General features: G+C 45.0%; 1 protein-coding gene across 5 annotated transcripts in view; it reads left to right on the forward strand.

The window, feature by feature from the left end:
* The window catches only part of TCP11L1 (t-complex 11 like 1), a 37,656-nt gene that overhangs the window by 14,744 nt on the left and 11,113 nt on the right, over positions 1-11,799 (forward strand). For all 5 annotated transcript variants that reach the window (XM_047747411.1, XM_047747415.1, XM_047747414.1 and 2 more), the window contains 4 exons: positions 263-383; positions 1,458-1,678; positions 6,922-7,058; positions 9,713-9,909. In XM_047747411.1, coding sequence (XP_047603367.1) covers positions 263-383; positions 1,458-1,678; positions 6,922-7,058; positions 9,713-9,909 — 676 coding nt within the window. The remainder of the gene's footprint in view (positions 1-262; positions 384-1,457; positions 1,679-6,921; positions 7,059-9,712; positions 9,910-11,799) is intronic.

Consider the following 11,799-nt stretch of genomic DNA (forward strand, 5'->3'; position numbering starts at 1 on the left):
TGGCAATGTTATATGCTATTAATTGGCCCAATGTCATCTGTCAAATGAGTTGAAAGTTATTCTGTCCAATGAGTTATTTATTGAAATAAATCACTAAACTTAAAATAAGGTATGTGCTTGGCTTAAGTATATCCAGGAAATCTTTCCTTCATCCAAAGTATTTTTAAAATTTCTCACCCTCAACGTGTAGAATTTGTGCTTTTGGAAGTGACTTGAGGCTCAAATATTTTATTTGCTTATTTTTTTTCCCATTTGTTTCCAGTTTGGAGAAGAGAGTGAAGGAGATTGTACATAAAGCTTTTTGGGATTGCTTGAGTGTCCAGCTAAGTGAAGACCCCCCCACATATGACCATGCCATCAAACTTGTTGGGGAGATCAAAGAGGTGAGGCAAAGAGCCAATTGTGGTGCTTTTCTGGTGTGTTTGGAGTAGTCAGCTTCTCTGTGTTACTGCACCAAAAGACTCGAAAGGAATTGAAGGATAAGTTAAAACTTGTACTTGCTGAAATGTGGATTGAGACTATTTTTGGCTCAATGTGTTTTTAAAAATTTGAATCAAGCCATGATAACTTGAAGGCTTTACTTTTGTAAATGAAGTTGTATTTTTCTGTGTGTATGTATTTTTTTTACTATTTAAAGATTGAGAGCAAGAGAGCACATGTGGGAGCAGGGTCAGAGGGAGGGAGAATCAAGCAGACTCTGCGCTGAGCAAGGAGCCCAGCATGGGGCTCGATCTCACAACCCGATGACCCTGAATTCATGATCTGAGCTGAAACCAAGACTTAGACACTTAACTGACTGAGCAAACCAGGTGCCCCTGAAGGTTCACATCTTTAGAATGAATTATTTAAAGAAAACAAAAGTTATTTTACAATATAGGTGGTTTGTAAATAAAAATTAATAGGTGTGGATGTGTTCAATTTATAATGGCCAAAAAATGATTCAGTCCATGGGATAGAGAAGGCATTATGTAGAAGTTAATTCTTTTGCAAATACCTTTAGCAGTGGTATCAAAGAAATGTATCGGTGGAAATTGACATCTATGTTGGCTCAGAGGCTCATATTAATTATGTTTTTTCTCACTTTTAACAGTTTATCTTTTATCTGAGGGACTGCTACATAAACCTTAAATGGAAGCTTAAATAACTAGGCTAAATGATTTGCAAACAGGGCACCAGCTGGCTCAGTCAGTAGAGCATGCAACTCTTGATCTCAAGTTTGTGAGTTTGAGCCTCATGTTGGGCATAGAGCCTATTTTAAAAATAAATAAATGATTTGTAAACATGTTTTCTATCCATGATTAAATAAAAGGTTAAAATATGTATCACAGTAACAATTGTATTACAGTAACAACTTAATAACAAGCCCTTATTTGGGTCATTGTGAGTTCCTTTGCATATAATCAAAAATGATGTCTGACTAAGAAACTTTGATTTAACTTAGCTGTGCTCTTTTGTAGACTCTCTTATCTTTCTTGCTGCCTGGTCACACTAGACTGAGAAACCAGATAACAGAAGTCTTGGATCTGGATCTGATAAAGCAAGAAGCAGAGAATGGGGCCTTAGACATTTCCAAGCTGGCAGAATTCATTATTGGTATGATGGGGACCCTTTGTGCACCTGCTCGAGATGAGGAAGTCAAGAAACTAAAGGACATTAAGGAAATAGTGCCCCTTTTCAGGTATAGGAATCGTGTTAATCCCCTTCAGTGTGCTTAAAATACAGAGCCTTTTCTCTTTTACTTTTCTTTTTAGATTTATTCATCTTGGAGTGGGGGGAGGGGCAGAGGGAGAGAGTCTCAAATAGACTCCAGGCTGAGCGTGGACACAGGGCTCAATCAGAGCCTGTTTTCAAATTTAGAATTCAAGTGTAGATACATGTGAATTTTAAAAAAAATTAAAAAACAGGGTGCCTGGGTGGCTCAGTGGGTTAAGCCTCTGCCTTCGGCTCAGGTCATGATCTCAGGGTTCTGGGATCGAGTCCCTCATCGGGCCTCTCTGCTCAGCAGGGAGCCTGCTTCCTCTTTCTCTGCCTGTCTCTCTGCCTACTTGTGATCTCTCTCTCTCTCTCTGTCAAATAAATAAAATCTTAAAAAAAAAAAAACATTTTGTAAAATATAGAAAAGTAGAAAGAAGAAAAAAAATCATAATTTTACCATCTGGAGGCAAAATCACTGTTAATCATGTTGATATTTTTTTTTTCTCCCTCAACGCTTTATTTTGAAAAATTCCAAACGTACAAAAAAGTTTAAAAAAAAAAAAAAGAGAGAAGAAACCGTGGGGTTAATACTCATGTATCCTTTACACAGATCTCCCAGGTTTTTTGTTTGTCTTAAATATTTACATATTTGAAAGAGAGGGAATGTGGTGGGGAGGGAGAGGGAGATAGCTTGGAGCCTGCTGTGGGGCTCAGTCTTGACACTGAGATCATGACCTGAGCGGAAATCAAGTCAGATGCCTTAAACAACTGAGCCACCCAGGTACCTCCAGACGTTGTGACATTTTACCCTTAAACCTTTGAGTAGGTGTTTCCCAAAAATGTGGACATTCTTCTATATAATTAAAAAAGAGGGTCATCTTGCTGGTTCAGTCACTAGAGCGTGTGACTCTTGATCTCCGGGTTGTGAGTTCCAACCTCACATTGGGTGTAGAGATTACTTAAAAATAAAATCATAAGCAAGGGGCATGTTGGTGGCTTGGTTGGTTAAGTGTCTCCCTTTTGCTCAGGTTAGGATCCCAGGGTCCTGGGATTGAGCCCCACATTGGGCTCTCTACTCAGCGGCCTGCTCGTGTGCACGCTCTCTCTGTGCCAAATAAATAAAATCTTAAAAAGTAAAAATCTTAAAAACAAAAAACCAAGATATTGAAGAAATTTAACATGAATATAATTCTATTAACTAACATATAATTCCTATTAACTTCCTTTGGTTTTTTGGATGTTTATTTTTAAAGATCTTTTTTGTTTGTTTGTTTATTTTATTCATGAGAGAGACAGAGAGAGGCAGAGGGAGAAGCATGCTCCCCACTGAGCAGGGAGCCCGATGTGGGACTCTATCCCAGGACCACCCTGGGATCATGACCTGAGCCGAAGGCAGACGCTTAACCAACTGAGCCTCTCAGATGCTCGGGTGTTTATTTTTAAATATATATAATCATGATCAAATTTATATAATTTTTTTAAAAGATTTTTAATTTATTTATTTGACAGAGATCACAAATAGGCAGAGAGGCAGGCAGAGAGAGAGGAGGAAGCAGGCTCCCCGCTGAGCAGAGAGCCCTTTACGGGGCTCAATCCCAGGACCCTGAGATCATGACCTGAGAGGCTTTAACCCACTGAGCCACCCAGTTGCCCCTATATAATTTTTTTTAAAGTAGGCTCCACACCTAAAGCTTTTATGCCTGACCCTGAGATCAAGAGTTGCATGCTGTACCAACTGAGACACTCCAGATTTATATAATTTTTCTGATACTATTATTGACAAACAATTGACATGATGCTGCGTGAGAATTTGACTTTTGGCCAACTGCTTAGCTCTGTTTTTCCTGTAAACAGATAAAGGTGTTCTGCATCAAAATGCTACCCTGCCGTGTTACTTGTGGGGAAAGTGACTCTGATTGGTACATTGCCTCTGGACCCAAAGTAATGATAATGAACTATACTTAGTGACTGGGACACAACACTTTGGAAGTCCTTTAGGGGAGTAGCTTTTTTAACAGGTCATGTCCCTAGCGGAGACACTAGAAGCCATGCCGTAGAATTATTACAAACTCTATTAACACAAATATATACATAAATATGTTAGCCGGGCAGCCCCCAAACGTCTGTCTTCTCTCAGCTGTTACTGTAACCTGCGTGCTGCTGCCTTATTGGCCATCTGAGTGCCTAGATGATGCCAGACCTCGTGACCCCAAATGTTCAGCTGACTCTAAGAAGTCCTCCTGGTGGGCATGCGGGCCTGACTTTTTCTATAAACCTTACACCCTAATTAGGGGCGCCTGGGTGGCTCAGTCGTCAAGTGTCTGCCTTCAGCTCAGGTCATGATCTCAGAGTCCTGGGATCGAGCCCCGAACTGGGCTCCTTCTTCCGAGGGAAGCCTGCTTCTCCCTCTCCCACTCCCCCAGCTTGTGTTCCCTCTCTTGCTGCCTCTCTCTCTCTCTCTCAAATAAATAAATGAAATCTTAGATAAATAGACAAACATATCTTATTTCACTTTTTTTTTTTAATTGAAAGTGTCATTGAGATAATTGTGTATTCGTGTGGAGTTGTAAGAAATAATACAGGACACTTTATCCAGCGTCCCCCGAAGCTAACTTTCCGCAGAACTGCAGGGCATCACAACTAGACTGTTGAGATGAATACAATCCAGGGACCTCACGCAGATTTCCAGTTTTACTTGAATGCGTTTGTGTCTGTATATTAATTTTTATATAATTTTATCCCTGTGTAAGTTTGTGTATCCACCACTGCATTCAAGGTCCTGGGCAGTTCCAACACCACAGGATTCCTTTTGTAAAACCAATGTAGATTATTTCTTAAAACTCCCATAAGTATTTGCAAAGGCTGCAAGATATTTATTTGCATAGATATGGCTAACTATTACCCTATGAAGATGGACAATTAGAGTACATATAATTACTGTTTAATCCTATCCTTGCACATAAAACTTTTTTCTATATTTTAGATTATTTCCTAACTATAAGTTCTTTAGGGTGTGAGAGCACAAGCAGGGGGAGCAGCAGAGGGAGAAGGAGAAGCAGACTCCCCGCTGAGCAGGGAGCCGGATGCAGGGCTCAGTCCCAGGACCCTGGGATCATGACCTGAGCCAAAGGCAGATGCTTAACCGACTGAACCACCCAGGTGCCCTTATTTTCAGCTTTCTTGATATCCTTATATAAGTGTTTGGTTCGTATAAAAATGCTCTGCATTGTGAAGTTACCTCAGGGTTTAGAAAGCATTGAAACACCTCCCAAAAAGGGGCACCTGGCTGGTTTATTCCGTAGAGTGTGTGACTCTTAATCTCAGAGTCATGAATTCAAGCCCCACACTGGGTGTGGAGATTACTTAAAAATAAAAATCTTTTTTTTTTAAAGGTTTTATTTATTTATTTGACAGACAGAGATCACAAGTAGGCAGAGAGGCAGGCAGAGAGAGAGGGGGAAGCAGGCTCACTGCTAAGCAGGGAGCCCGATGTAGGGCTTGATCCCAGGACCCTGGGATTATGACCTGAGCTGAAGGCAGAGGCTTAACCCACTGAGCCACCCAGGCACCCCTAAAAATAAAAATCTTATTGGGGCTCCTGGGTGACTCGGTTGGGCGTCTGCCTTTGGCTCAGGTCATGGTCCTGGGGTTCCAGGATCAAGCTCTGTCTGGCTTCCTGCTTATCGGGGAGTCTGCTTTTCCCTCTGCCCCTCACCCCGCTCGTTTTCTCTCTCTCTCTCCCCACCTCTCCGTCTCTCTCTCAAATAATAAAAATATTTAAAAAAAAAATCTTAAAAAACTAAAAATGGATGTGTTTATTCATGCAACAGGCTCTTAGTGAACATCTCTCAAGCAGTGGGCCTGGTGCTAAATGTTAGAATAGTCAGAAAGAGCTTCTAATAAGGCCAAGTAAGGAGTTCCTAGGAAGTGAGTCCTCTGGGGAAATAACTTGCCTCAAACTCAACCTAAACTCAAATTCCTACTGAGACAGAGAAGGCCCGGGGAGCCCGGCAAAAATGGGAGTCCGTACACTGTTGAAAGGGAGGCAGCTGAATGTGGGCCCACGTTGTCAGATCTTCTCATTTCTCAGGAGAGGCTGGAAATGGAGGTCTTTGAAAACACGTTGGGAGCACAAACGCGTTCGAGGGCTACTCCAGACAGTGGCTGCCAGTGGGCAGTGTCCGGCCGTCACTGGTCTGCAGTAGGTTGATTTAGGGAATTGCTAAGGAGTGCTCAGAGGAGAGGCAGAATGTGCCCTGGAGAAAGGGGGCTGTCCCATGTACTTGGGAGGTGGACAGGATGGCAGGGGAAAGGCCACAAATCGTTCTCAGACTGTGTGTCTTTTCCATAATAAACACCCACACATAAGGTCATTGTATCATGCAGTGTTAGGTCAGTCCCAGGGGGCATCAGGGCGACTCAGAGGACATTTGACCCTGTTCTTCCTTCCATGTGGGGCCACACCCAAGCCTGTACCTTGGGTTCTCAGCCAACCTTCAGCAAATAGGTCCCTTAGCCGCTCCCAGCCTCTGGAGAGAGAGGTATGGTACCTGACAGGCAGGATTCGAGGCGTCCTGAGCGTCGGGTCAGGTCTGCTCGTCGGGCACATTCAGAGTGCGAGCTCACAGTTCTGCCTCAAAACTAGAACAGAAAGCAGGCCCTGAAACGAAGATCCTGCGGGGGGAGAGGAGAGAGTTCTTATACTTTCTTTTCTGGGAAAGTGAATTAGCCTGTGTAACAGTGAAGACCGGGTGGTCCCGTGTCTGCCCTTGACCTTGGGTCCTGGCTGTCCTTCCTCTGTGCCTCCAGGAGGGCTGACCCAGTGCCAAGGAGCGAGTTCCAGCCTAGAAAGGCAGTGAGGGAGCTGTGTTTGCTTGGAGGTAGGCCGTGGAGGAGTGGGGACAGAAGGCAGCTTAAAAACTTACAGTCTTTTTAATCTGTTACTTAAATTTTTGTGTTTTCTAAATTTTTCTTATTTTATGTTTATTTTTTATTAAATAATCTTTTTGCCCCATGTGGAGCTCAAATTCACGACCCCAGGGTCAAAAGTCGCATGCTCTACCGGCTGAGCCAGCCAGGCGTCCCCGCTAAATTTGTTTTTCTTGATCTACTTGCTGCCCTTTTTGAGATGAAAAGCCTCTCTCAAATCTGCTGACTTCTTTCCTCCAAGACAGTGCTTCCTTGACACGTGCCCAGTTCTAAATGCTTTTCTTCCTTTTCTTTCAGGGCAATTTTTTCCGTGTTGGACCTTATGAAAGTGGACATGGCAAACTTTGCCATCACTAGCATTAGGCCGCATCTCATGCAGCAGTCCGTGGAATACGAAAGGAAGAAGTTTCAACAGCTTTTGGAGAAGCAGCCAAGTACGTCCGATGCTTTGTGGCTCCTGCACTCTTTCTCCATTTCAGGGCCATAGCTGGTTGCACAACGATACTCTTTGCCAAATAAAACTCAAATTTTGTATGGGAGCGTTCTGATTTCAAGATCGAAAAGTACCAGACTTTGGACTTGACAATGGACAAACATGAGAAACAGAAGTAGAATATAAGAAAAGAAATTTAAAAGAACCAAGAAGTCCTAAATTAGGTTTTTAATGAAAACATCAGTTTGGGGTAAATCGTATGCTTGGCCTTAATTTTTAAAACATGACAGACTTCTTGTGACTGTTTAATTCACTTGCCCCTCTCTCAAAGGTACAGGAAGAAATTTTACTTTGCCTCCGTTCTATATGCAGAAAATCTTTCTGGTTTCATACCCAGAAAAAGTCTCATTTTCATAAACCTCTCAGATGACTGCAGGAGTACAGTAGGACTATAGCATGCAAAGCTGTGTTGCATTTCTAGGATGGTTTTGGGGGGGTTCTCTGCATTGACAGCTGATAGTCCTGGTTAATTACATTCTTTCGATCCAATTTATTTATTTATTTTAAGATTTTTTTTTATTTGAGGGTCACCTGGGTGGCTCAGTCGGTTGAGTGTCAGCCTTTGGCTCAGGTCATGATCCCTGATGATCCCTCTCTCCTTCTGCTTGCCACTCCCCCTGCTTGTACTCTTGCTCTCTGTCTGTCACTGTCAAATAAATATATAAAAGCTTAAAAAAAAAAAAAGATTTATTTGAGAGAGAGCACTGCCGGGGGGTGGGGCAGAGGCAAACAGAGAGCGAGAAGCAGGCTCCCCGCTGAGCAGGGAGCCGGACATGGGGCTTAATTACCAGGACCCCGAGATCATGACCTGAGCTGAAGGCAGATGCGTACCCAACTGAGCGCCCCTGGATCCAATTTATTATGAGTTCCATTTAGTCACTAACTGGGGTGGTTAAGAAAGAAAATGGTGGTCTCTGGCTAGATTGTGTTGCTGGCCAGAGCAGGTGCTCATCCCGCCGCAGACAGAGAAGGCCGAGCTGGCCCGGAAGGGGTCAGGACAGAGGCGAGCAGAGGAAACTGTACTGGGAGAAGAGCGGCTGCTGTTCCCGGCACATACACAAGGCGTGGGTTGGGGGCGTGGGCCTTACCTCGCATAACCCTCCTGCTGTGAGCCACTATTTTTTTAATTCCAGTTTATGGATGTGGACCTCGATTTTTTTTAAAGATTTTATTTATTTATTTGACAGAGAGAGATCACAATAGGCAGAGAGGCAGGCAGAGACAGAGGGAAGCAGGCTCCCTGCTGAGCAGAGAGCCCGATGCAGGGCTCCATCCTAGGACCCCGAAACCATGGCCTGGGCCAAAGGCAGAGGCTTAACGCACTGAGCCACCCAGGTGCCCTATTGATTTTTTTTTTTAAGAGCTTTTATTTATTTGACAGACAGAGGTCACAAGTAGGCAGAGAGGCAGGCAGAGAGAGAAGGGGAAGCAGGTTCCCTGCTGAGCAGAGAGCCTGATGCAGGGCTCCATCTCAGGACCCTGGGATCATGACCTGAGCTGAAGGCAGAGGCTTAACCCACTGAGCCACCCAGGTGCCCCGGACCTCGATTTTGAGAAATTTTTGACCAGAATGGATTGACCACCTGGTTGATTTTCTCGCCAGAGTTGTCCTCAGGTGGCATCCAGGCTGCCAGTTTTCTAGGCCAAAGAGCCTTAGTGTGCAAGTCCAGTGCCAGCAGCCAAGGGCCCAGTGAGGAGCTGCTGCTGCGGCCCCTGTGCCGGTCAGGCGCCCCCTGCCTCTTCACATGGCCAAGCTGGGGGACTACAGAGCGTGCCGCCTGCAGAAGGCTAAAAGGACAGCATGGCTGCCCGCCAGGACCTCTGCACCGCTCGTGCGTTGACACAGGTGCTTCCTGCATGTTCCAGGAGCTGTCAGAAGGATTTTCTTCTCCCGTCATGTGGATAAAAACCTCGTCTTTCTCTTGTGCCCCCTCAGAATCCCTGGTGCATTTCTCAGCTTAGAAAAGGAGGGAGCACCGGGGGGCAGATGAAAGACACTCGCGATCCTACCGGCGGTGCTCCGGATGCTGCAGAAGCCGCATCCAAGGGGGGGCACAGCTCCCCTCCCATGAGGTTGAAAGCAAACGAGCTTGATGGGAGACTCAGATCCAGACAAGGAAAAGGCCTCATTTTCAATGCGGAGGATACTTTATACTGGGAGACTCTCGCCTGTGTCTCCTCCTGTGTCTGGGCAAGAATTTTTGCATCTACCTGAGCTGGAGTCCTCAGAGCCCCTGCCTTGTCTCCTGCGGTGGTTGGGGTGGGGGCGAGGGCCATGGTTTTCGGGACGGCTGTAGGTGGCCAGGCCTGGCTGTGTGCTTTGTATTCACTATCTTGTTAATCCTCGGAACTACCTACCAGGTGGTGGTGTCCATCTCTTTGTAGGAGAAATCTGATCATCCTTAGCTGGTAATGGCAATACTGTGATTTAAACCGAGTTCTGTTTGGTTCCAAAGTCCGTACTCTGTATTACTCTGTATATACCACACCTTCAGGATGATTGTGCCACACCTTCAGGATGATCATCCCTAAAGCCATTCCAAGAAGTGTCCCTCCTGAGTGTCATGGTAATGTGGGTGGCCTTGTTTTTCACAGATTCCCTGGACTTTGTCACCCAGTGGCTGGAAGAAGCCGCAGAGGACCTTCTGAATCAGAAGTATAAAAGTGCCCTGCCAGCTGGGGGAGGGGCGGCCGGCTCTGGGGATGGCCCCACGCCAAATCCTGTGGCTGTCCAGAATTATGCATACCTGAAGCTTCTGAGATGGGACCATCTGCGGAGACCTTTCCCGGAAGTAGGTGCTGCAGAGCGGTCTAACTGCTCGTTTCTTTTTGTGCGGCAGAACTTTGAAAAAATAAGTTTTGCGATGATACAGTTCTCTTACCAGAAAATGTCCCCTTTTAAATTGAACAATTCGGTGGGTTTTCATCAATTTACAGTTAGAGGACCAAAGCGTTTTCATCACCCTAAAAAGAGACCCTGTGCCCTTTCCCCACTCCCCTCCCCAGTGGCAACCACTAATCTACTTCCTGTCTCTATGGATTTGCCTCTTCTGGACATTTTATGTAAATGGGATCCTGCACTATCGGCCTTTTGTGTCTGGCTTCTTAGACCGAGCATGATGTTCATCCATGTCATATGTATGAGTACTTCATTTTTTGATTGGAAGTTGTATTTTTTTAACCGTAAAATATGCGTAATACAAAATATACCATCTTTTTTTTTCTTTTTAGTTTTTTAAGTAAGCTCTACACCCAGCGTGGGGCTCGTACTCACAACCCCCGGATCAGGGGTTGTGCACTCCACCAACTGAGCCAGCCAGGTGCCCCAAGATTTCCCATTATTATGTGTACGGTTCAGGGCATAAAGGACGTTCTTATGGTTGGGCCACCATTACCACTGTCCTTTCCAGAACTTTCCCGTCTTCACAAATTCAAACTCTTTTTTTTTTTAAGACTTTATTTATTTATTAGACAGACAGAGATCACAAGTAGACAGAGAGGCAGGCAGAGAGAGGGGGGGAGGGGGGAAGCAGGCTCCCAGCTGAGCAGAGAGCCCAATTCAGGACTCGATCGCAGGATGCTGGGATCATGACCTGAGCCGAAGGCAGAGGCTTAACCCACTGAGCCACCCAGGCGTCCCTCAAACTCTTTAAATACCTTTAAACACACCTCATGCCTCCCTCCGCCTTGCCCCTGGCAACCACCGTTCTTCTTCGTGTCTCTGGGTCTGACGACTCCAGGTGCCTCATATGAATGGAATCCTACAGTGTTTGTCCTTTTGTGTCTGGCTTCTTTCATTCAGCGGATTGTCTTCAGGCTTCACCCGTGTTGTGGTGTGGGTCAGCGTTTTCTTTTTAAGTCCGAACAACACTCCACCGTATGTCCCACATTTTGTTGAGTCATTCATCAGTTGACAGACGTTTGGGTTGTTTCCACTTTTTGGCTACTGTTAACTGTGTTGCCCTGAACGTTTGTGTACACATTTTAGCAGGGGGGCATGTGTTTGCAGTACTCTTGGGTGAATACCTAGGATGAGAATTGCTGGGTCACGTGGTGACTTGAAGTTTCACACTCAGAGGAACCGAGTTTTCCCTGAGAACTGTCTACCCCCCCCCTGCACCCCAAGCAGCCGTACCACTTCCCCATCCCCCAGAGGTGCATGGGCCTTCCAGTGTGTGCCGCTGAGCTGCTGTCCTGTTTTTACATGACTTGATTAAAACCATAACAGTGATGTTGCTTTTCAGTTTTATGTAAAAAATACTACTTCCCATTCCATGTGCAGGATAAAAACAAACCAACCAACCATAAAGGTTTTTCACAATAAGTACTTCTTACTAAGAAGATGATAAACAAGGGATTTCCCCCATTTTTGTCTGTAACCTGCTGGTTTGGTGTGGAGACTGCCTCATTTTTGAGGACACCTGGGGTTTTTATCTCTAGCCTCAGAAACTGCTACTTCTCTAAATCTTTCTCCTCTAAGTTCCTTATTTTTCCTTTGAAGACACTGTAAGCCCACGGCTTCACTCTTGCCTCTGAGTTCCCTGTTTCTTGCCAAAGGAGGCTTTAAGAAGGTGTGGTATTGAGAGGGTAGGGGACGCCCCTTTCCGAATGGTGACATGTTCTCACCTGGAGGGCAGTTCGCAGCCTGACATTTCTTTTAAAATACTGCTGTGGGGAAGATG

Source organism: Lutra lutra, chromosome 10 (genome assembly GCF_902655055.1).
Source record: "Lutra lutra chromosome 10, mLutLut1.2, whole genome shotgun sequence".
NCBI lineage: Eukaryota > Metazoa > Chordata > Mammalia > Carnivora > Mustelidae > Lutra > Lutra lutra.